At 33.2% G+C, this 27,986-nt stretch overlaps 1 protein-coding gene across 1 annotated transcript in view; it reads left to right on the top strand.

Moving 5' to 3' along the window:
• Positions 1–27,986, top strand: part of LOC128682762 (glutamate receptor 1-like) — a 146,669-nt gene that overhangs the window by 97,439 nt on the left and 21,244 nt on the right. Inside the window, exons 3-5 of the mRNA XM_053767580.1 lie at positions 5,496–5,623; positions 7,423–7,552; positions 26,443–26,696. Coding sequence (XP_053623555.1) covers positions 5,496–5,623; positions 7,423–7,552; positions 26,443–26,696 — 512 coding nt within the window. The remainder of the gene's footprint in view (positions 1–5,495; positions 5,624–7,422; positions 7,553–26,442; positions 26,697–27,986) is intronic.

Here is a 27,986-nt window from a genome sequence, read left to right as displayed (position 1 = left end):
CTGCTTCAATTTTCCGCTTCATTAAGATTCCCGCGCAGACGGCTCGACAAAAGAAAACCTCTATGTAGTTTTGCAACACTCATAAGCACTAACAGTTTAGAGCAAGCATTTTGAGCCTGTGATACCGAGGCACGTGACTAGAATATCCCTCTCCTTCCGCGGGCCAGGGCGATATTTGCTTTTTTAGGGTTCCCAAACCAATCGCGTAACGAACCATCGACATTACAGCGGAGCATAAAACTTTATCTTCCTCGTGAGTAACTGCAATGTACATAATAAACCCATGATTTATGATCAATTTACTCGCCTTCATTAAAACAATAATATCTTTGTAACATATAACATTAACAATAATCTTTGTAACATAATTTCACCTAGACGTATCACTATCATGTTATCAGTCTAAATCACAACTAATTTCGCGGTGGTGTTTCGAAAGTGTATATATACTTTAAATATGTAATAACATGTCTATAAACGAAAATAAATTTTATAAAATAGTACTTTAGTATATGTACATATAAATTTCTAATCTACAAAGTCTTAAAAAACATCATTGGTAAAGCTACTGAGATTTTATGACGTGATTAAATGTAGAGAGGAATAATATTCTTGTGGAATCTCAATATAAAATATGGAATATAAGTTGAATACTTGTTCCGAACCCTCACCGAGGGTCCCGACTCGAACTTGTCCGTTATTTTTATTGCCGCATCCATATTTCAACACGAACACTTCCAACAATATTTGGAAGCACTGAGCTCGCTAATGCGTGCGTGGAAGGAAAGCGGATCACCCCAACATTCAATATTCTCGGAATAGAAACCACAATCGAATTAGTTGGTTATTTTACATCTAACCATGGATACACAAATCATATATACCTGTGTGAAATTGTATTCTCTTTGTTTCCCATACTACATATACATATATCTACTAATATAATAAATAAAAATGTGTATTTGTTTATTTTTCCTTCATTATATTATCAACTATTTCCATACATCAAATAACATTAATTCCTTGCTCCGTTTTGACGAGAAAGAAGGAAAAACAAACACACTTTCGCATTTATAAGTAATGTTAGTAGGTATGGAAATAGAAATATGCGGTTGCCTTTGGGTTGCTTTTGAACCAAATGCAATAAATGTCATTTCTGTAAAATAAATAAACATTGTCTTGTTTATCATGTGTCCTTGTTATGAGCAAACTAATAAAGTTTTTAATTTTCATACGTTCAACGACGTTCACAACTTGTTTCATATCCGTATTGTAAGTTTTCAGATTATATATCTTCTAAAAGTTGTTAAAAACCGAGATTTACTTATGTCTCTTGTGGCATTATCTTCCATTTCTGTCCTAAAAGTAGTTTCATGTTTCGGTGTATCTTTTCAGGATGTTTTGCTGGTTTTTAAGATTGTACAGTCAACTGCATGTCAACAACAAGAAAGCGTGTATTTCTATGTAGCGATTATATGAAAGAATTTGCAATGAATATGTGTAGGTAGCTTGGTGTGGTGTTGACTGTACTGTATCGTCATATTTATAACTATTTCTACCTATCCATTCCATAGACAAGAAAGAATAGAAAGATAAGAATCTGGTGAAAATTTAGCGCGATCGCTTTTGTACAGATATCACAGAAAGGAGTATGTTTCAATTTTCATGGATCCATTTGGGCGTCGGACCGAGTGGCGCTGCATCAAACCCCACACCTCGTATCGTGTTTAGAACTACAACTGTTAGACAAATGGCAATTAACATATAGCTCCTTCTCTCTATTTGCTTCATGTTCCGTTGGCACATTTATTAGAACTAAAACACTGTACTTACGTTGGTGCGAACTGAAATGATGACAGATGTAAACATAGATTATACATTAGTTTTCGTATTTGGGCATCGTAGATAAACTATAAATATCGTGAAATGTATTAATCTATATAATAATATACATTTATTTATTCTTCATAAAAAATGTCCTTATTAATCGATTTATTAACGTTATATAAAAGTTCTATAATCCAAATTTTGTGTCTAGAACGATATTTAAGAAATCCTCTACTTTTTTAAGTATTTCCGTGATTAAAATCAACCCTCCCGATGGTTTAACATGTACAAATATCGTCCGAAAATGAGACACGGGCGTAATATTTTAAATTTTCATAAACCATTTAAACGGGGATTAGATTCGCGATTAAGTTATTTACACCAGGTTGGTGTGAATGCAAATGTTTGTTTAATCTGCGAGTTAAGAAGCATCCTATATAAATCATGGCCATTACGCTAATAGCACTTTATTATCTCACCATGTATACTGTTCCACTGTGAATTTCAGTTACAATTAGTATGCAACGGGGCTCTCATTCGAGTAATCTGAAATAAAGTTATAGTTTGTAGTAGTATTATACCTAGAGCAGCGACTCTCAAACTTTCACGAAGATTTGGAAGCTTTACATTTGCGGAGTTCTAAATTGAAGCATATAGAATTAAAATATTATATGTGTACTGATAGAATAGTTGACATTGTTAAACGTAGGCAAAACAAAAGGCTTATTAGTAGATATTATTAAATATGATTATGACTAATATTTTCGTCTGTTTTACCGTGCGGAGAAAACTTTGAGAACTCCAAAGCTCAACTGAGAAAACTTTGAGAACCGCTGAACTCGAAAATTGCGCTTGTGCGCCATATATTGCCGACAAGTGGCTATCTTTGTCTATTACGTGCTTGGAACTACTATGCTTGCTGTACACATGCAATGACCAAGTTTTCGGTAATTTTCTGAACAGTTACGGATGCAGGGTGGTGTAAAATATTGCAATAAGGGCCCGGCTCCAATGTTCCGTTGTCCTCCGTTGCGTTGACGTCTGTCGACGGATCAAAGAAAAACGACGCAACATTTATGGAGTTTCGAAGTACGTCGACGCACAGCATTATCAAAGCCTATGTAAAACAGCGGAACGACAACGCGCTGCTTCGCCGCAACTATGAACAATGAAATAATGACGAAAATATCGTTTTGGATATTTTTATCTGTCTGTCTGTTTGTGTGTCTGTCTGTCTGAACGCGCATCACTCGAAATCTACTAGACCGATTTGCTTGAAATTTGGTATGTAGGTACCTTATATACCGGGTTAACATCTTAGATACATTTCATCCCGGTAAATAGTCAGGTTCCCGTAGGATAATTGAAAAACTAATTATGGATAAAAATACCTCGGAATCCCGCGTTAACATTTTATAGACATTTCATCCCGGAAAATGAGGAGCCGAACAATCCACGGAGCCGATTTACTTTAAAATTTTGTAGAAAGGTGTAAACAGAATATAAACAATTTTTTTTATCGATGAAAGTCTGATATATATATAATTAGAAGGATAGATACCTTTTTTCAACTTAATTTTGTTATATTGTAGTTTTGAACATATTATATTGTAGTTTAAAACACGCTATAGTTTCACTCAGACAAAATGATATAAATATTGTACTTCCGAAATAAAACAGTAGATGGCGCCACTAAAACTTTTAAATCTCTACCCATAGCCCCTAACGAAAACGTAAGAGTTTTACTTGAGGCTTACTTACGTGCACGAGGTAATTTTTTTATATTCATTGTATTCATACAAAAATTGTCATCAATTGTCAGAACGACTTTCTATGTCTACTTTCTTTCTTTATTAAAACTAAATTTACAATACAATACCAAAAATATATTTATTGCCCATAAAAACAATAGTAGTACTATAGCAATATTAGTAAAATAATACAAATTGTGCATACCATTTTGGGCGCAGTATGTATCAATATATCAGTATAAAACTCTTCCGTTACTGAGTGACTGACTGACTGACAGACAACGTACACCCGAAACTGCTGGGCGGGAAGCTGAAATTTGGCATGTCGGGTGAGTGTAGGTGTAATTGATGTAATGTAAATTCTACTTCGAAGGGGTGAAAAACTGTAAATATGAAAGTTCTACATCGTTGAAGTTAGTGACTTCAAAATTTGGATTTTGGTTGTTTACAATAAAGTATTCATTACTTTGTTGTAAACAACCAAAATCCAAATTTTTACGTGTTTCAGATTTTTCTGAAAATTAACCCAAAAGCTTTTCAAAAGGGGGGTGAAAGATTGAATGGGACTTAATACAATTTTCAAGATAAAAAGTTGAAACTTGGCACACTCACTTTTTGTAGTAAATAACAGTAATTGTAAATACATAAAATGTTTCATTAACGTTTGTGGTTAATAAAAAACCTGAAAATGAGACGGCACGCGTTGCAGAAAGCGGAAAATGGGAAGGAGACACGTCGTGGAAATCAGGACGGGACACATTGCAAGAAATATGATGGCACTTTATGTAGGAAACGGTACGGAATATCTACTTTACGTTACATAGCAGGAAGCTGGATTAGAGAAGTTTGCGGGATGAGACTCGCAGCGGGAATCAGGAAATTGAACTGATGAGAAAAAATGCGAAAATTTGAATCATGTATCAGTCTTACAGAGTACGCGATAAAAAAATTACTGAAATTTTACTATGAAATTCACGTGGGCGAAGCCGCGGGCAAAAGCTAGTAATACATAAAGCTTATATACATATTTGCTACTGCGCGCTCGGATTAATACGCATATGTCCCTATTGATGGATTCGGGGAGGCGTTTTCCTCCACTTCAATCCATTAATTTTTCTTTCTTGACAAATGAGCATAGATCCGTATATTTTATTGAAATGGAATTCCCCGTTTCTTCGGACCCCATCCAATGGTAATCCTATTATAATCCTACTGAAACTAGTCGTACACAATTTGACAATAATAAACTGTAACATAAAAAGCCTTTTTTGTATATGGCCATAATTAGAAATGCATAGGATATGCGTCTGGTATTGTAAACTGTAAATTGACCTTCCAATTATATCTATCCATCCATATATGACTTTCATCGATAAAAAAATGGTTTATATTCTGTTTGCACCTTTCTACAAAGGTTTAGCTTCTACAAAGGTTTTCCTTTAGGACCCTCCTTCATTTTCCGGGGTGAAATGTCTATGAGAATAAATATTAACTCGGGATTCGGAGGAATTTTTGATTCGTAATTAGTTTTTCAATTTTCCTACGGGAACCTGACCATTTATCGGGATAAAATGTATCTAAGATGTTAACCCGGTATATAAGGTACGTACATACCAAATTTCAAGCAAATAGGTCCAGTAGATTTCGAGTGATGCGCGTTCAGACAGACAGACAGACAGACAGACAAAAATTTCTAAAACTATATTTTGGTTCGTCATCTATATCAGTAACTAAGTATATTCCATGAAGAATTTTAAAAAAATATCCAATGTATAAATTTGGCCTTTCTTTAATTTTATTATTTTTAATATTAAACTGTACATAATAAAGTACCTACTCAGTTTTGTGAGTAACATATGGAATTATAAAACAACACGGTAATATCCAAATATCTAGAACATGTTCCTTCTGTTGCAGTTTGCAATCAGTTCGCACGTGGCGTGGTAGCCATGATGGGGGCAGTGACCCCGGATTCCTTCGACACGCTGCACTCCTACACGAACACCTTCCAGATGCCCTTCGTCACGCCTTGGTTCCCGGAGAAGGTAACACATTCAAATTCGAAAATTTTATTCAACTTAGGATAATATCAGTTATTAACTTTTTAAAAATTGTTAAAAACCATTTTGAAAAAAGAACCGTTTGGAAAAAATATGTACTTACACAAAAGATGTCACAAAGTTCATATTAAATCAAAAATTAGTTCCATACAATTGACTACATAGTTACTACAACAGAATATTTTTTTGGATTTTTTTCCGAAACAAAAATGTTTGTTAAATATTAAGTAAGCTAGTCAGAAATTAAAATTGAGACAAGCCCTGGAAAGGCTTATTGAGGAGAAAACATCGCCAAGATATGTGTCTAAACAGAGTAATATCAGGACTTTTTTGGAATGATGTGGAATACTTCTGTGAGTCGATGTTCATACCGCTCGAACATCTTGAAATGACAAGAAGCTCTACTTTATATTTATATATAAATTTATATAAAATTACTTATTTTACATTATATCTTAATTAGAAAGAACTTAGCACATTAATCTTTTGCGAAAAAAGCAAGAAATGAAATGGTAAAAAATGCGGACAAAGGTCTGGTTACTTCGAAAACGGAATTATCTTGCAAAGACCTGCAAACTTGACCTTTTACTGAAAGGGTTTATTTATAACAATTATACAAAGTACAGATGGCGAAAATCTCTTTGAGACTTATTTAATAAAGCCATGAAACATAAGTTAAAGCTCTTTGTTCGAAAAAGGATTGTTTGTCAAACATTCTATTGACAACAAATAAATTAAACTAACAAAATTTATTTGAAAGTAAAAAACTCTGGACACGAAAAATAAAAATCGTATTACATAGTACCATTATATTTAAAAATTAGAGTACTGGAATAATAAATATTTAATATTTATATAACCTCAATAAACACGGGCGCTTTAATTGTGATTTTAGTCGACTGCTCAAACTAAGAGACTAAGTTCAGATGTACGTATAAAACTGTCAAGGGTTTTGTACATCTTTTATGTTATTTTAAGGTATTTTTATGGAAATAAATAAAATAAAAAAGAAGTAAATTATACAGTATCACGTAATTATACCTTACGGCGTAGACAGAGCCAAGACTCACCTGGTGGGCTTATAGATGTGACAGGTTTCTAGCCCATCCCATACGAAAATCGCATGATTGTTGTTGTTGTTGTTGTAAAGCAAAGTACTTGTACTTTGCTGGCGCATTAATTTATTTTTTCTTGATCGTGGAAGACAGTGAAGACATAAATTGTTTTCATGACTACGAATAAACAGGAATCCCTCTGATCAATACATATTTAATAGGTCGCGTCCAAAGACCTACGGTAGAACTAAGTATTTCCAGATTTTTCCGTATCCGTCTCGTTTTACAGGGATCAAATATGGATCAGTCGAAAACGATTGGACCGATCCGTGGATGACTGAGTTTGAAAACCGCAAATTTAATTGTGGTTCCACTGAGCTCTGCAGTTTCTCGCTGTATAATTTTATTTTATGATATATAAAATATTGACCTATGTATACTTATAGTTATTACACATGGAATAATTATAATAAATCTACCGTTTTCGGACGTGATATTCTATGTGAAAATGACCTAATGAATGATCGTTACAATTTTTACTAATCTTGTTATGATTTCTATGAAAATTTTATTTAATAGGAAAATAGCTTACTTGTAATTACATAAGGTACAACACCAGAGCTGTATCGCAAAAATCATGCCAGATCTTAAATTTCTTCTTAATTTTTTTTCGAGTATGTGATTGCAAACACTGGTATAAAATTTAATAATTTATTTTTTTATATGCAGGTTATTCCCCCATCTTCAGGCTTCGTGGACTACGCAGTGAGCTTGCGCCCGGACTATCACCGAGCCGTCATTGACACCGTCACTTATTACGGATGGAAAAACGTCATCTACATATACGACTCCCATGATGGTAAGCTGTTACTCCTATGATCTTAAAATTATGATTTAGTACAAATTGCTATGTGAAGAAAACCGTTTTGAATACTGAAAATGGAACTGCTTTAAAGTTTGTTTAAAAACAGAAACAGAAAATAGGTACAGCTATTTTATTTTTCGTCTTTAAACATGTTTTTACATAATGTTTAACTTAAGCTAAATAAAATAATATATTTAACCAAATTAAGCATTGCAGGGTTTGATAATAAGATTAAAAATAAATGAAGAAAAATTGAAGACAAACAATTACGCTAACTAATATGGCGGGCGCAAGCCGCTCGGTTTTCTTTCGCCACTTATGCCGCGAGGACCATCAATCAAGCGATCAACTTTTTGTAAGGCCTTCCTGTAAGAACTTTACTCCCGGCCAAACATATTGTGTTGTTGGGTGTTTGTTACGGAAATAAATTGGTTGAGTATCTTGGGCTTTTAGCGCTGTTATCTGAGTATGTATTATATATCAAAAATCAGTGCTGGATTCTAAAATTTAGGTTATAATATATATTATTTGATCGTGCATTAGCTTAACTGTATAAACCAAGCTATATAGATAAAGAATAAGTTGTTAAAGATTTAGTTTAGCTATGGTTTCTATAATATCCGATTATAAAAATAATATAATAATTTATCCGGGAAAATTTGGTCCACAGGTTCACTAAGCTTAAAAATTTAATTTCAAAATACTACGGGGTCCAGAGCTCCACAGGCTAGAAGAAGTAAAAAGTATAAGTGATGATCAGAGGGTCAAGATCAGGTCGAAATTAAAGGATTCAAGTGCGAATCTTCTCGAGATTTTACCGTGACAAAATTAGCTCGGTCAACGTCGCGAGAATCTTGACGTCCCAATTTCCTAGCCCTCGACCATTTCGCGTCTTGGAATATTTAAATGACTGTTTCAATCGATATTACGTATTTAGAATATCTCAACAAGATCTAGGTATCTACTTTAAATTTCAATCGCAAGGATAGCTATTGTTGAATCATAGATGAGATAGCCACAGGCTTTGTAAAACATTTTGTTAAAAAAATATATTTTAATGTTTCGTTCAAAAATACTTTACAAAATGCTAAGATACCTTTTAGAAAGTTCTTTCACCAATGTTCTGTTATTGGATGAATCTTCGAATAGACATTAAAAGAAGTTCCAAGTAAATAGCCAATCGTAGCTTTCGAAATGGCGTAAAAAGATATTAACCCCTCATTATTATTCCTCAGTGAGAAAGTATTAAAACGGGTAAACGTTATGCCTTTATTTCTGGTACAAAAAGGAGAGTTTTTAAAACGTGTCGTCGTCTGGAATGTTAATTTTGTGTGAAATTTTCAACTGTTACTAATGTCAAGAACGTTCCTATTTTTGTATATATTGTCAATTTGTTACAGTATATGTTACGGTAAACGGTAAAACCTTGAACCCTAATATACCTAAGTTTAGCCAAAATTTTTGTTATTAATAAATTCCGTACTTGCCGTAATTGCCGTACACGGACCTTTGTACTGACATAAATGAGGCAAATTGCAACGAGTTTGGATAAGTTACTTATGCTGTCGACTGTATTGAATATACGCGTAACTAACATCAACAAATCCCTGAAGAAAGTATTTACATATATTGCGTTATTTGATCCTTATTATGTAAATTATATGCATTTCAGTTTTTTCGCATGCAATGGAAACATACCGAAATTGGTGAATTACTGGTGCTGTAATGTAGCAGAGCTTACAATAATGAGATTGATCTGTATTCGCGCCGTGTCCCTCTGATTGAACACTACGCTGTCGAGTGGGACATGATGTTTGTGGTGTAAATATATATATTTATCTATTATATCGGTCTCGGAGCAAACAAATTTTCCTTTAAAAAGTATTTGCAATTAAATATCCCTTAATACAAGTATCAGTGCAATACAAGAATCAATTGAGATATATTTTAATTGAATTTTATTACCATTTTCTTATTTTTTGTAATTATTACGTTTATAGATTATGATACGTACATGATTTATGTTCTGCTTCACTACCGCATTATACATAAACATAAAACATATGACATGTAAAAGACGTAATTTTAATAATTAAACAGTAAATTATTCAATATAATATATCGACATTAATTTGCGAAGCACGCTTTAATTACTGCAGGAATAAAATAAAATTTGACTGTTTTGTCTAAAAGAAGTGGAAAGAATTTTATTTTACGAGAGCTATCGGAAGTGGCATGAAATTCATTTCGAGTCAAACTCACCTTCGGCGAAAGAGCACTTTAGTAACCCGTAAAATCCATTTAAGTACATGTAACGTATGTGGATTATATACAACATTTTCGTTTCTGTTTTATGTTACATTAAAGTTAACATCAAAGTTGACTGATGTAATTGTCTCTTAAAAGTTAGGTAATTGTAAACTTGTTCTTTTTTTCAACCTCTTTAATGAAGTATAGTAACTGTAATACCAAATACCACAAACTGTATGTTAATCTAACATTATAACGGAAATAAAGCTAGAAGATATTTTTGCCATTTTAACGGAAAACGTTATCCTTTCTGAAGTGGGTAAACAAAAATTATCATGAAGCCAAAGTTTAATACCAGATAGTATTAAAAGCTAGAATAGTATCTGGCGGAAAATAAAAACGTCGTAAAAAGTAAGTACGGATGTCGTAGTCAGGATTCCGGGCGATGCAGATGTTGCCGAGGTGGATGTAAGAGGCATTCAGGGTATAAAAACAAAGTGCAATTCAAGTGGCTGAATAAAAACCGGCTTTTTATTTTACATGTAAAAGATTGTTTTGATCTACTTTCTCAACATGGCTGTATAACAGTCGACTGCATATCGAGTTATTTTGCATGAATCTTTATGCCGCGACAATAGAATCTAATTTGCAACGAATTTAAGTAGCATAAAGTCAGCAGCAATATGTGCTACTTACTGTACACAACCTCAATCGTAAAAAAATATGTAGATTTAATATAAAATGGATTATTATTTTGGATAATTCTTTATTTCAAACCCACACTCATCGTATAAAATCATTTCTTATGGTGTCCTATCACTCAAATCTCGTTTTATGGCATTATTACGTGACCATTTTTCTCGTAATATATTGCATTGAAATCTTTTAACCTATCCGAGACAAATAACGGTACTTCTTAAAAATGTTGAAATTATATGCTGTAACGGTCGAAGATAAGTTACTACATGCAAATTTTATGTCAATCTATTCAGTTATTTGGGACTTATACGTTAAAATTTTACAAAATCAATGAAATTTGTCAGCGAAATTGGTAGAGTAAATTTTAATTCATCATTAATTTACTCAAACTATATCTGTTTTTATAAACATTGACTAAGAGATGGAGATATCAACTAAAAGTTGATTTCTAGAAAACTCGCGAAGTTACTACTTTTGTACTGAAAGACCTTCGAACATATGAAAATTGAAACCTATTTGATATAATACCTAAATAAATAAAAGCAATTATGTTCATAAGATGTGTGATATCAGAGGAACGAAAATAAAGTGGATATCGGGTCGAACAAAGATCGGCCGATACCCTACTACCCTCTTCACTGAATCTGTCACATCAAAGTCTATCTGTATGGGACACAAATTTGAATACGCACTCTTATTATTGAACCCAAAATTAAAATGTATCTTGGATTCCTCTTTGCGTTTAGGACTATTGACGTCTTAGTTTAATATTATATTAAAAAATGTAAACTCACGTTTTTGCAAATAAATAATCTTTGTCTTTGTCTTTGAGACGATAATCAATTAATATGATAAACTTATAGTTACCAACATATTTTTCATTCCTCTTGTTTTTTTTTCTCGGCCAAAGCCCAAAGCCCGGGGCATTTCTCAGAGTGTTTCGACCGCTGTGGCCGAGCTATCGTTACGATCCATAAATATTGTAATGAAGCAATCTTATGAAAAATTTATCATTCATAATGTTGATATTAGCTTAGTACAGATTAATTATATTAAAGTCAGATAGTAAAACTAAATTTTTGTCTTTGTTATCTTTGTTAATGTTTGAAAAATTGTAATGACAACGCGGCCACTGCGCTCGAAACTGAGAAAGCGACGTGATATATGCCAACAAGTAGACTGGGGTAGACCGTTTGGACGAGTAGACTGATCGGGGAAGTAGACCGTTCGTAGAACTAAACGGCCGAGCCCTAAAATCATGGCATTTCTACTAATACGTTTATAAAATATTTAGAAATCATGTCTTTAAATATTTCATATGTATATTCCACTGCTCTTATTAATTGTTCGAAAAATTATCATGAGACAGTTTAGTTGTATATGGAAAATCAAAAGAGTGGTAGCCAGGATACCAGTTTAAAAAATTAAAATTTTTTTACTTTATTTGAAATCACGATTATGATTTACTAGAACACTCGTATTAATAAATAGGTAATTGATATTATTATGTATAGTAATTCGTTTGAAAAAAGATGAATACAAACTTGCTATTGTGCAAATAAACCCCAAACCACAAAAATAGCGAATGTTGCTCAAATTAACCAATAATTACGATTTATTGTCGACAATGAAGGATTTTATAACCCACAGTTAACTGTGGGTTATAAAATTTCATTCACAAAAACATTAAAGCTGCTCTTTATATTATTTACATCAAATGAACTGATAGTACCTACTGGTACTCTCAGTTCAAGGTAGGTAAAAAAAATATTCAATAATTATTTATCTATGTAGTACATTTCTACAATTCAGTTTATTATTTGTAATCCATATGTACAACAATCGGGATTCGATGAATATATGTATACATAGATGAAAGAAATATATATAAAAATTACACTAATTGTTATACAATCAATGTAAAAATACATATAAAAAAATTTTCACTAAAGTATATTTTTGAGTGATCGTCACTCAAAGAGATAATTTTTATATTGTTTTGTGTGCGTGTGAGTGTACACGGATGTTAGTAAAATATATACAGGGCGGATTTCAACAAACTTTAAGGCCAGAGAAAGGGTATATTTAATTCTGAAATTTTCACGGGGGCTGAGCCCCAGAGCTCAGCTAGAGTCGTAGGATTGGATTCCCTAATCTTTTTCAAGTTAATTTATTAACATTAGTTTCAATTTCGATCAAGCTTTATCTGTTTTAACTCCTGACGACAGGAGGTATAAGTTTAACGTACATAAACATGTAATTGTATGTATGTATGTCTACGGTATCGTAGCAGCCAAACTGATTTAGATAGATTTAGATGTTTTATGTTTGAAATGAAAGAGAATTTAATCGATAGTGTTCTTATCCTATATTGGGAGAATATGCGCTCAGCCATTTGTAAACTGTCTGTCAAGCACTTTTCTAGCAGATATGATGATTGATTCTTAAATTGTGTGTCTGTGTGTCTGTGTGTCTGTGTGTCTGTGTGTCTGTGTGTCTGTGTGTCTGTGTGTCTGTGTGTCTGTGTGTCTGTGTGTCTGTGTGTCTGTGTGTCTGTGTGTCTGTGTGTCTGTGTGTCTGTGTGTCTGTGTGTCTGTGTGTCTGTGTGTCTGTGTGTCTGTGTGTCTGTGTGTCTGTGTGTCTGTGTGTCTGTGTGTCTGTGTGTCTGTGTGTCTGTGTGTCTGTGTGTCTGTGTGTCTGTGTGTCTGTGTGTCTGTGTGTCTGTGTGTCTGTGTGTCTGTGTGTCTGTGTGTCTGTGTGTCTGTGTGTCTGTGTGTCTGTGTGTCTGTGTGTCTTTTCATAAGCATTTTTTGAAGTATAAAAATCGAAGATCTGGAACGCCTGTAACAGAATCTTAATGGTCCAGCTAACCTACAGGAAATATATATTTTAGTCATCTCTAATTTAATAATTCTAATTTTTGACTCCGTACCAAAAATTGTTCGGCCACGCGATCGAAGTCGCGGGCATCAGCTAGTCTGTGAATATGATAGGTATATAAAAGTCGTTTGCTTTTAATACTGGGACGATTCTGCAAGATCATCGTTTACTGAAGTCATCATTATCGGCGTCGATTACAGTCCCCTGTCGAATATCAGTCGTTAGTCGTTAGCAGTTTTAAATTCCTCACCATTGCATGGGCATGACTCAAGATTAAAGTAGAAATACGGGAAAAAGACGAAATTTTATCGCAAATATGAAATATGACATTTGATAAAAGCAATTTCTGTGTCAACCAGGTGTACAACTCAATAAAATAGAATTATTACCTCTAAATTATCAATATATGTATAATGTATATGTCACGGTAAGTTTGATCAATTAAAAATTATTAATAATTTTACATTATTAAAAATAACCACGTGAGTTGGTAAATATTAATAATCGATTGAAATTAATTACTTTTATTGGTTACTAGCTGATGCCTGCGACTTCGTTCGCTTTGCTGAACAATTTTTGGTAAGTCAAAATTATTAGAGAAATTTAGTTGTACAGACAAATGTAACGTAATACCTATACATACAGAAGATGCTAATCAGACTGAAAAAGTATATTTTCTATAGTTTAGCTGAACTATTATGACTCTTCTTCAGGTGTTCCAGATCTTCGATTTTTATACCTCAACAGAAAATGCTCATCAGACTGAACAACTTTTATTAGAGCGTCATTTCTATGTTTCCTATAGTTTAGCTGTACCATCATAGTACTCCATCTGGTGTTTCAGTTTTCAAAATCATTTACCTGTACCCTATATGTTGACCAGGCTTTAGAGCTATAAAAAAGTTTCATTCAAATCCGTCCAGTAGATCCAGAGATTAGCGAGTGCAGACAAACAGACAAGCAGACAGGCTTTTTTTAAAATTCTTATTCTATTACTGATTCTCCATCGATCTCAATTTTTTTTTATTTAAATATCTTCAATGTACAGAAACACTTTTCTTACTGTTTTATTATATGTATTGATTGTTAATAATTCTCTACACAGGTTGGTAAAAGTACCAAGGTTTTAGTACAACAGGTTAAAGATTCAAGTCGGACAGCAGGACGGGGTATAGGGGTTCGGTAGTCCCCCGCAATAAAAAAAACATACAGATAACAAACCTAGCTGTGTCGGTTCTCTTCATAGTCGTATTCCTCATGACTGAGGGTGGGTCGTGGTAATTACGTGGAATGAAACACACACAACAACTTTAATGGAGTGGTTTGTCATTGCCTTCTCCATTTCACACACAAGTTAATCAACAATCACAATAATAATCAACTAGTTTGCAGGTTTCCTCACAATGTTTTTCTTTCAGATTCACCAGAAGCACTTGCTTCCGGTGAATCTGATCGACCACCACTTGGTCGTCGATGAAAAATACTATGTATGAGTCAGATTTGTATACAATTATTAGTCATGTTCATTTAATCACTCTTACCGTACTTGGAATTATATTTCCAAAATATTTTGAACGATAATGGAGCACATATTGAGTTCGATTTCTTTATGTATATCAACTATTTCTCTCTATACAAAGACTGCTTATAAATTACTTTCAAGATAATGTTTGAATATGTCTCCTTTTGATATATCACATTTGTCCCTTTAACCTTGAAGTTTTATACGTTCTTGAGTGGAGACCCTATTACGACTATATTTTTGTTAGTATGTGAATAGGGTAGACAACAAGGTCAGAAAATTGAAAAAAATATGTATGATCTAGATAAAACAGATATAATTGAGATCAATTAGATAAATCATTGGAAAATCAATAAAGAAAAATAGAAATAAACTGAAATAACGTAAAAAATAAGTAGATAATTTTTATCATGAAGCCAAAATAAACGAAATAATTAAGGTAGTCGTCAACCAAACATAGCTATTTTCGCTAAGATATTACTCAATCGCACGTCTCATTAGAGTATCATTAAGTATATGTGTGTTTTTAGTTTTGTAGTATGTTTGAAATTTTTTGTCATTATGACAGTAACGTTCACTGTTGTTTCTAATAATTTATGGGCCATCGAGTAGTCATCAAAATAAAAATGTGCCACTTACCCGAAAACTTATATTGACAAATATCATTTAAACTAGTTAAGTATAAATAAGATTAAGTTTAATAAATAAACTCAGTTGCGCATTTTTTTATTTGAGTCTAGCGGCCCGTCCCGGCTTCGCTCGGGTGAAAACATAATAAATTATACCCCTAAACCTTCCTCCGGAACCGCTATGCTGAAAACCGCATGAAAATCCGTTCAGTAGTTTTTGAGTTTATTACGAACATACAGATGCGGTAGAAGACTTTGCTTTATAAAATATTATAATTTCTTTATATTATAACACTAATGCACACATATGTATGCATTAGGGCAATTGTTTGCCAGATACGAATACATAGGACACTATATAGGACACTACTATAATGTAGTGACCGAACATTGACGTGTGGCATGTTAGAGAATTCTGGGTGCCACAAAAGGAATTTTGAAGTATCTGTATTAGTAGTCTATAGAGCCCGCGCTTCCTACTATCCGTACTATGTAATTTATTTAAGTAAAATTGTCTTGTGACCTATAGTTTGGCGTATTATGTTAATAATATGCCACCAAAAACATTTTCATGTATAAATGTTGCCAAGACGTGTCTAGTTTGCTTCATAAACTCTACACTTTAGTCAAAATGTATGAAAAAGTGTTCAGATCTCATGTAGAGCCACTATTCTTGATATATGCGCTCTAACCTTACCAGACCTAACATCACATACTCTACATTCTAGTCAAAACGTGTAGTTTGGCCGTCTCGTTACTCTAGAAATAAGACAACGAATGCCTATGAAATCTACGTGACGGTAGCAAAACGGCCAAGCCATATTTATTTTTTACGCGGATGCGACAACGAGCCACGACGTGGCGGTACGTAATCGTAAACTCCATGGCAATTGCCTGTAGATGACTTAAATAAAATCTGACGCCAGTGTACACGCTGTAAAAAAAGAGAGAGAGAACTAGAGTTAAGTTAACCTAATTTCAAATTAACGTGAGGATGAGAGATAACAATAATAAATAAAATATTTTCCGCAGTTTGTAGTTACTCTACTCTGAGAAGGCAATAACGGCATAGCGCTATCGCGATGACTTCTTGTCTATTTCTCGAATGCCTTTTGCATTCTAATGGGTGTTCTCGTTGCCTCGCTCCTTCCGTATTCCTTTGTTAAAATGCAAACCTCATTTTGATGAGAGAGTTAAAAAACTTTTTTACAGTATTCCTCTTCCAGATTACATAAAAGGTTCTTAATTGGATTATTATATTGAGGTCAGAAAGTAATAATCATAAATGTATTTCAAAACAAATTTCCCCTCTACAGGGAAATTTGTTAAAAGGATTACAGATGTAAAATTATCAAATTATATCTAACACAAAGCACAGTCATAAAATTATTTTCTAAAATTCTATAACACTAAAATACTTAACACGTAATGTCACACTAGGAAATTAAACTAAAATACTAAATGTTGTATAAAATCTATCTTCAAATAGCTAAATAATTTCCATCAAACAAAATTTAAATCATTAGTATCAGTTCCGCTGAGTCACTTATAGTTCCAACTAACACGCCAGACAATAAAATTTCGAATCATCACTATGAATTAAGGCTCAAAACTTGAGGATATGACATCGAAGTAGACGTGCGAATCTCCCTAATCGCCAAACTTGATATACGCAACAATAGCTTCGCCATTGTAGGATCCACCATCATTGTGGCAACAGAAAGGATGGATATAGCAACAAAATAGGATGGATTTACTGAACCTGCGAATAAAACAAGCCACGGTTTCAAGTCAGCCGAGTAAGCGCTTTTGTAATCGCACTGCAATAGCCCGATGTTTAAGTTCAGAATTTGGATAACACGTTCTACACTTGCAATATGAAACGTTGCGGTGTTTGTTGCTAATGCCTGTTACAGGGCTATGGTTTTAATGAAATGATCATAGATTAGCGGTCATCCCGGCTTCGCTCTGGTATATATAATACCATAATAGAAAAGTAGCCCATGCTATGCCTGTATCTACGTTTTGTCCATAGGTTTCGTCTATCTCTGAGCTAAATTGGCCGCGCCTAATTAAGACAAAAAGTATTTTCGATAAATTGTATAGCCATTTATAAAATAATATAGGTATACTATAGTTATTGCATTTTGCAATTATGGGTTCAGATTTATTACCGGTTCGAATCGGTGTTTTTTCAAAGAAATTTATGCATTGCAGTTTCATTCAATATAAGTTAGTGGGATCTAAAGGTGAGATTTTATCGACTTTCAATTTATTCAGAGAATTTAATGTATAAAATCCGGGTGTTCCGTTTCTAACCCGCTTTAACGGGTATCCGCCATAATGAATTTTATTACTACCGCGCGAATTCATGCCGCTCAGTTTAATTTCATAGATAATGATGTGTGGAAAGTATGAACGTGTGACCGAACTTATATTCTCGAAATTAATCTTACCTATAATGTGAACATTCTGGGAAATAAATTATATTGTACTATTATATTAGTAAGTACACGAAGCGGTATTCGTGTTACGCATTGTATTATTATTTGTAACACTAATACTTGGTTACTAATAGTTAATTCCATTACACTTGACCTAGTAACCAAATAAATATATACAGAAAAAAATTCATACAAATCCGTCCAGTAGTTCCGAAGATAGCGTGTACAAACAGACAAACAATCAGACGTACAGACAAACGGACAGATGTTTTTTTTCAAATTCTTACTCTGTTGCATTGACTCTGATGCCAATTTATTCAATATACGAGTACAGGAATGTTTTTTCTACTGTTCGATTATATGTAATGATTACCTGTTATTTCACTGAGTTTTTAATGAAAATAACTGTCGATATATTATATTAATTTTAAATAGCTCTTTAGAGCTGAAAAACCGTCGAGAAGACGCTATTTTCCTGGACCAACATATGAATAAAACCATACATTTAATAATTCCACTATTATGTTCCTTAGTAAAAGACATACATTATAATGTTTATCGGACTTAATTTCTAATGAGTATATACGTTCGACCGCACAAAAATATTACGCTTCGAGGAATATACTATAGATACTATGTAAGCATAGTATATATAGTAAAGTAGTATAGCAAAGCATATCCCTATTACCAAATAGGGATAAAATTTTTGGAAAGTTTGATGTACTGTCGATTGTACTTACATAATCCCGCTGAATAAGACGTTTATCATATCCACAACTCAAGGCAATTACGAGAACGTCGAGTGCACACGGTGAGTTTAGTATTACCTACCTGAAAATTAACACGAAAAAGACAGTGGCGCTTTTAGTTTTTCATACCTAAAAATCTCATGCTAACTCCAATCCTTCCTACTGGTCCGCAAAACACACTTGACATTTAATAATCATCATTCGCTTTGCGGGACAAATTGACCGAAAAACTGTAAATGTTAAAATGTATTTTCACTGGAATTATTTGAAAACGATCCTTATAAAGTGTAATCGGCATTTAATAATGTACGTGGTCAGATAAAATTAGAAATCATTTTTAACGTTAGTTTTTAACGTGTAGATTAAAGTAATGTGACTAAAGTAAGAATATACTTTTAAAAAATTAAATTATAATATAAAATGTTTAGATTTTTTAATGAGAATTGTTCAATTGTAAAGAACGATCTCCAACTTTTAATTTCTACCGAACAATATCCATAACTTACTTATGATTATACTAGTAATTAAAATGTAAGAATATATTAATATACTCAGCCTTAAGTCTCCAAGGTATCATTAGATGACCAGCTGGGCTCCTTGGATTAACGTGTCATTCAAAGGAACAAGGTTACGAGGGTCTGAGATTGTCCCAAAAGACATTTATTCACTCTAGTACCCTGTTACTTGTATCTCTCTAATAAACTTATTTACTTACATAAAGTTTTATTTTATTTAGGATGACAATCGACTATATAATACAAAATATATAGAAAAAGCTAATTATTTAGTTGTTTAATTGATTTTAATGTTTTTCAAACTCTAAGTACTGTGTCTTTGTGTTACCAAATAAATTTATTATTGTGGGAACTTGCTTTATAATCCATCCATATTAAAGCCGGACATACTCTTGTATGTCCGGCTTAAGCGACAAGGGCCTCATTCCTCACTTCTTAGTGAGGAAAGAGGCCCTTGTCGCTGGAGATCATTATTCTCTTTCTAAAACTAACTCCTTCACTTCTTGATGTGACACAATCGACATACGACAAAATCAGACCAGGGTTATAAAACTGCTTTAGAACAAGAATACTTTCCTCCCCCGATGCGAATGCGTTGGCACTTTTCTCATCAAAATCCATGTTGAGTATGGCACGTTCTCGTAAATAGAATGCAAAGAGTGGCGGAGGAGCACGGTGTAGTTTTAATTTTTCGTGCGTCTTATTAATTAATCTTCAAACTTTTAAATGAAATTAGTAACACAATAATGTATTGATATTGGTCAACATAAATTTAGCTGAGTCGACTCGCTAAGAAGAAGTAAAACAAAACAAATGTAGGAAAATATGCACATACTTAGTTTAGAAAATGCACGCGTAAAGCGACCTATGGATTTATCTATGACATACATAATAATCATTTGTAATTTTAAGAACATTCAATTAACTATAGAAATTTCAATTGTTTACGCTACAGTTCGAAGAACGTCATTGACAAATTTGCAGCCAGTCACGAACTGCTCCAATTGACTCGACGGCCGGCCGCGCATTCATCGTACACAATATAAGAAAAGACGTAATCATGACTGTAGGAATCACGTCCAACTACCAGCAAGGCCGGAATTCCGCCGACTTGCCGCTCTGCACTGCCGCAGATAATTTTCGTTCCAAAAAAAAGAAACTGCTTCTTTGCTTACGATTTGTACAAAATTTTTGGATAACCACACATTTTTGCTTTCACCGCCGCCAATTTCACGACGTTTAAGGTTTTCTTAAATTATGAAGGTGTATTGTTACTTATTTGTTGTGTAGTTGAGTTTAGTTAGTATATTTCCAGCATCATTTCTCTTTACCACATTCTAGAGTAGTTTAAAAAACCAACTATTTCAGTTTATCTACCTATCAAAATATTTACTAAGCTTGCCGATCGACTGCGCTGGACTTTATAAGATAAAGAAAAACTTTTCGATTCGAATTTGGCAGATGCTGCAAAAAGACTCTGAAGTTAGTGCGCTGCGACGAAGTACTAAGGCAACTCCAAACATCTGACGACTTTCTTAAAATTTTCTAGAACTATCTTCTCAATAATGCTGTCTGAATTTGTGATCCTGATGATTATAAACTCGTTATTCGGATTCGAAATTTCAGTAGCATTCACTTGGATAAGTATTCAATAATGTATGATAAATTATGTGTTGAATAGAGCTATAAACTGACAGGCAGAAAAACTATGTACATTTGGCCCGATTCCAAGTCATGTTGCTTCCAATTTTCGCGATTACAAATGGTATTTAGTATTATCATGGGTACGATGTCGCACGATATTGCAAGGAATGTTTCATGAGTAATACCTATATGTTAGAAAATTATTATTTTCTTCATAATCATACGAGTAGAATTTGAGGAGTGTCATAACTATATTATACTAGCTGCGCCCCGGGGTTTCGCTCCAGTGGGAATTTCGTGATTAAATCTACCCTACGCGTTATTTTAGTTTATATTTTACCCGCGTATCTAATATAAAAGAAAAATAACATTTTAAATTCGGCGGTGATATTACAACCGCCGCTTGCCTGACGTCAACCCCCTTTGAGAAATGCTTTTATTGCCTATCAGCTATGTGTCCCTTAATCGTCTGGCACCACATGCTACAAATCGTAAAATAATTAATTAATGTTACTGTACTTTTACATTCATTGGCAATAGCAAATTTCCCGCGTCCTGGTTTTAATCCCTTATATAAAGTAACTGGTAACTAAGCTTTGCTCTGACTTTCCTGGATAAAGGATCAATTTTATATCCCCATTACCTTTTGTAGCTAAATTTAATCAAAGCGAATCCATTTGATTAGTCCAATTATACCTAATTTCTGTTTATTTTGTTTTTACATATCCATCTAATCAAAATATCGAGTAATATTAACAATTCTAATTTGAATCATAGTAATAAATAAATTTTACCAGTTTTAGAATACGCGTATATAAGAATACGCGAATAAAAGAATTGAAATTTTACTTCGATTCCTTTTAAGAACTTAAATTCACGCGTGCGTTCAGCCACGGGCAAAAGCTAGTAACTAAATATATATTAACAGGTCTTAGCACAAACTCTTCTAGTCAGGCTACGAACTAAAGTTCCTTCTAAATAATAAAATTATTTAAATATATGTTTCTTCTATATATTTTGAAGCTTGCCACCACTAGCAGACAAGATTCAAAAGATATAAATATATAAAAAATTACTTTATTTTAAAGGGTAGTTTGATAAAAGAAAATTCTTAGATAATTTACGCCTGAACGAGGCATGAGTGTGAAATAAAAGTTTTACTGGTGCCATCATAGCAAGTACTCAGGGGACTCTGTGAGCAACTCGGCGATACGTGTCTTCACAAAGTGCAAGAAAAATAAGGTTTCTGAGAATTATGCACTGAAATTACGTTATACTTCAAAAACAACGATTGTTTATTTGAAAAAAAAACGTGAGTTTACAATATTTGCAATTTAAAGAAAAGTAACTAAAATACGGTATTCAAATTTAAAAACAAACATTCTGCAGTGCACTGCACTTTTGTGACTGACTGAATATTAAAAGTTTAATCAAAACAATTGGAAAAACATTTTGTAATTTCGTAATTTACCCATGTACACATTACAAATTCTAAAACAATCGATTTTGTAGATTTTGGGTGAAAGATTAACAAACGTACACACATGCCTCCTCACAAACTTTCGCATTTAAAATATTAGTAGGAAGTACAAGTAATATATTTATTACATATATAATAAGTATTTTTAAGAAATGGAGTAATTAAAGGAATATATAATTTCTTAAAAATATTACGGTCTATGAAACTTCCGTTCTCGACATTCATAAATATTTTTTCAAGATTTGTTTCCCGATAGACTCGCAAGATTTTTCTTATTAATTTAATCGTCTTCAAAAAAAACATCCTAACATTTTAAAGTTCTTTCAGGAAATTTACGGTACAACATAAAAGAAATATTTTAGTTATCGACGAGGATAAATTTCTCGTAAAACAATAATATTTATATATACAAACGATGTGTTATAACAATATAATGGTAGAAAATCCGTCGGTAATGTTCTAGGTGTGAAAAATAGAAAAGGGGACATACACGTTACGAAATCCCAATGAGGTGCCGAGGGGTGATTCCACTCAGAGCGTCCCGAAAGTAGAAAAAATATACGTATCAAATATAATTTCTCTTAAGCTTTAAAATTTCTCTTAAGCACTTATCACTTGTGCTTAAAAATTTGATATTTGTAAAGACTTTTTACATAAGGCATTTTTTTCTGTATGATGTGTCGTGTGGTTCCTTGTGGTTCCGTCCTTAGAATAGGTACTACGGGCCTAGACAGTTCATAGGCAACAACTACATTTCCAAGGAGGCAGACGGCCAGTTATAAAATCGCCAAATCTTCAAAATTTTAAGGCATTTTTTTACGTTGACCCTGGTTTCGTAGCGTCACTTTCTGTTTAACGTTTTGAGTAATATGACTACAATTTAAATTAAATAAATCCATTTTAGTCATACTACACTTTACAGCAAAAATAAACAAACTTCGTATAACAAATGTTACCAAATAAACAAATTTTAATTTTTTAAAATAATATTTAAAATCACGAACTTTTCGCTTTGCCAATCTTCAACTGAAGCAATCATCTTAAAACTTGTAAAGACAAGCATATATTTGAGATTACGTAATAGGACAATTAGGCTACGTTTCATCACGTATAAGGTAATCTTCCAATAGAAATGTATGCGGTCGAAGCTATTTAGTGATAAATAGAACGTTTAATTTTTTTGTTTAACCTTTTTTTAATTAGGAAGAAATCAAATATATAAAAATTCCTTCCTTAATTTGCAAAAAAATGACGAAGCTCACTGTTCAATAATAATATGACTGAGGAGAAAAATATAAAAAATATCCAAGTGTAAAGACCCTTTAGCAGGAGTCGGCCGCGCCCAGCACCCGCAGCACCGTTATTACCCGCACGTCAACCCGCGTCTCGTGTTCGTCACCACTTCAATCTTTTCTCGGATATTGCTGAGATTACACTCGAACACACAATCTGTGTTTTAACGTATTAGTGAAAAATAATGTTCTAACATTCCTATAGGAAAATATGTCGAAATATGAAAAATACTACTTTCCATGCAAATCAGACTTATGACTACAAAAATAAGTGAGATACCATTAAAACATGCTGTAAAAAACCCAAGTCTCGTAGCTTCGTTTTTCTACCGTAAAAAAGTAGAGAGTAGTGCAACCAATTTACTAATACTCTTGTTCGCCATTTAAATGTCAGAACCATTAATTTCTTATAGATACCTAAATCATCCCACACCGGAAGGACTTTGGTGAGAAACCAGGTTAATGGCCTGTAGTGTTGTATGATGTGATATATAAGTTCTAAACTATCTAATCATGCGATGGCCAAGTCGGTGTATTTATTTAAAACCTAAAATATTTTTAATATCGATATGATAATAACTTACGTAATAACTTAAGACTTTTTTACAGCATGTTTTTGTTGGCATAATAGAATTACAGTTTCCATTTTAAGTTTTAAAGACTTGTATTAAAAACCCTTGATTTAAAAAATAATAAAGATATATTTTCAAAATACTTGTTTATTTTTTCAATTGTCTCTCTGTAGTTCTCAAATTGTATCCAGTAGTTTTTTGTGATGCGTAAGCAAACATACAGTCAGACAGATATTCTAATAAACTTTGCTTTTATTTCTTTTAAGAATACTTAGATACTATTATAGAACCCCTATAATTATTTTTCTTTAATATCTCCTATTCATAGACATAGTGCACTAAGTTTTTTTTTATCGTTAGATGATTTGCGGTCGTCGAAGGACACTGGAAAGAAGACATAACATCTGTTGGAATCCTGAGCCCTCATTACCCTCATGTCGACCCACATCTCGTCTTGGTTCAATCTTTTCGCGGATATTACCCTTAAATTATGACAAAAGCGCGAGATCGCTGCATAATGAATCTCCCTCATGATGAATGGCCTCTTTCTCCTAGCATTGACATTTTCATCAAATACTCTTTATGTATTTCTCGTGTTCGTCTCTAATACGGAAATGTCTGAGTCTTTCAACATTATTCGCTGCTCCTGGCTCCGCCCGCCATTAAAAGTACAAAGTGTTCATAAACATTCACCATGTGTCTAAACTTTACTAATGATGGTCCTTACCCTATGGTTTACAGGAAAAACATACAATGTTTCTATTTATATACTTGTTTTCGTATTATTCAAATAATGACTTCCAGAAAAACGAAATCTAAACCCAAACTCATTAAGTTACGTTATACTAAATAAAATTTTTAGAAACGCGAAGGCAACATACAAAGTCTGTAATTAAAATGTTTGTAAAATGTTACCATTAAATCTGTAGCTACGTATTTTGTTTGCATTTTATTTAGGAAACTCCGTTAGGTATCCGAAACAAATCCAGCTTTACACCGTACGTATTTCGATACCCTAGACATGACCCATAAAGATGAAGAAAATTAATATCGACAAGATAGCTTTATACATAAATAGATTCTGTATAATGTGAATATTGTTACTATTTGTGGCATCGTACTCACGAGTTATAATACAATTTCAGCTCTTTTAAAAGTTTGTTTTGTGTGTCTTTGGTACACGCCAATGGGATTGTGCCTAAAATAGTAAAACTAACTAACATAGGTAACAAAAGATTTCATCAAAACAGAGAATAACATTTTCATAATATCTTCAAACTTAATACTTCGGTAGTAGCACTCATTTATTAACGACGTGGCCTCGCAACTTTTATAATTTTACACTTTTTATTAAGCCTTTAAAAACAGGCAGAATGGCTCAACTTTTGAAAATATACAAAAGAACGTTCGCCGAGCCCGATATTCGGCGAACATTCGTTCATTAATTTTTTGTAAAGATGGTAAGGTAAATGATACTCACCGCTTGAATAAAAAATATAATTTATGCACACCCTAATAATAAATCCGAAACTGCCGTGATATTAAACGTAGAGCATCGTTATTTGAAAAGTCAGCAGGCCATAAAAGGAATAATTTAAGAAGTTTATAACAGTTACCGAAATGAATCATGTTTCATGCTTATTATAATAGTAGGTTGTTTTTAAAATCAGTCTAAAAATAGGTTGCATTTAAATTATAACGCTTATTCAGTTGAATGTAGACATAATCTTGTCGTATCATATATCTGCCTGCAAATTTATTCATTCATTGATTGTCAGTGGCAGGAGTACAGTGCACACTTACCCTAACATGAGGTTAGGGTAAAGTGTGCGCACTTCTGTCTTCTGTATCTTATATCACTCAAAATGGTTTACTAACCCTATTTTGAAACTGTCAATGCTACATATCTCCAACGACACTTTACCTAAATGTGTTTGCTAGTTAAATGATCACAATACAAATGATTAAAGTACGTCTTTTTAACAACGAATCACTTTAGAGCAAAATTATACTAAGACCGTCAATATAAACGTCCTTTCATTATGCACAATTAAAAACTGAAATCACAAAATTATACACTTTCATTTATCCGCAGAACGTGTCGGTTAACTCGGCCGTTTGACCTTTATGATGTTTATTTTAACCGAGCTAACTAATATAAATCGAGTTCTGGTAAAGAAAGAAACATTGAGACTATTTCTTTCACAGGTCTCCTGCGCTTGCAACAGCTGTACCAGAGTCTGCAACCTGGGAACGCTACGTTTCGAATTTCAAACGTGAAAAGAGTAACGAATGCGTCCGATGTTGTGGAGTTCCTCCGAGCAATCGAGAGACTCGATCGATGGAGCAACAAATACGTGGTACTCGACTCGACGACGCAGCTGGCTAAAGACGCGCTAATTTTGCACGTGCGAGATGTGCATTTGGGAAGGCGCAATTATCATTACTTCTTAAGTGGCTTGGTACGTACTTATTTTGTTCTCGATGTTTTTGATAGAAAGGAAGAAAACATTTATTTACCAAAAACATGAGTACAAATATACAAATTGATGTCAAAATGAATTAAACCTACATGTTTTACCGAATATATAGGTATGCAAATATAAATAAATAAAGAGGAGCATGCTATCCACTACAAACAACAAAAAAAAAAAGAATTATAATGTATACTAGCACTAAATTCTATCAGAGTCTATCATTAAAGAAATCATTTAAAGTATAATAACATTTATCAGTTAATAAAGACTTGAGGTGCTTTTTAAGTAGATTTAAATTTAAGCTTTTATATTGATTTGGAATGTTGTTGTAAATTTGCGGTGCCATAGATATTATGCTATTACCGGGTAAAGCAATTTTTGATGGGTGCATCCATAATCTATTGATGTCTTACCGCACATGTTTATGGGTCATTCCTGTCTAGATGGAACATAATGACCAGAACAGGAATGACCATAGATCAGATCATAATAGCATATTGGCAATTTCGCCAAAAAACACGCGGCGGCCTAAAGTAATACTGGAATTTATTATTTTATTTACTTATAAATATCCACTTCTGAATTGGATAATCAGCGTTGCAATTTCTTTTTTTTTATATAAATTAATCTATTCTCGCCATACGTTTCATCATTCATTCATCCAAAATAACAATTCACTAAACGTATGTGTATGTTCAATTCGTATCAGTTCAAATTTTGTAAAATTCGGATCAATGGACTGAACGTTGGAAGTTAAATAAAATTGGCTATGCTATTGGGTATGCTCCTGGATAGGAGAACCTCCTCACGAAAGAACATACCATATCCATAAAATCCGTTCCGCAAATTTAAAATAATATTTATTTTTTCTTAAAATGTCGGCCAGCTCCGCAAGGTGAGACTCAGCCCGATACATACGTGACCGGCAGGTGATCCCAAGGCTCGTTAGTAGGGGCGCCAGTGAATTTTAACACAACACTACAGCTATACGACCGACACAGACTATTTGCAGCATACAAATTTCAATTTACTTGCTATTTATTTATTTTACTTCCAATTTTGAGCGCAACTGTAAATCGGAAAATAGTTTTGTAATTCCGAAAGTGTGGCTTTAAGGAATTTGAACTTCTAAGATAATTAATACAGTCGACAATTTGTATAATGCGCGGGTCCAAGCCAATTTTATTAAAATTTCATAAAGGTGTCCCCTGTAGGCCAATACAAATACAGTGTACAGATCTAAATCGACTTAACAATAATTTTTTTTAAGTATAT

Source organism: Plodia interpunctella, chromosome Z (assembly GCF_027563975.2).
Source record: "Plodia interpunctella isolate USDA-ARS_2022_Savannah chromosome Z, ilPloInte3.2, whole genome shotgun sequence".
In the NCBI taxonomy this organism is placed as follows: Eukaryota; Metazoa; Arthropoda; class Insecta; order Lepidoptera; family Pyralidae; genus Plodia; species Plodia interpunctella.
This window is presented reverse-complemented; position numbering and strand designations above follow the sequence as displayed.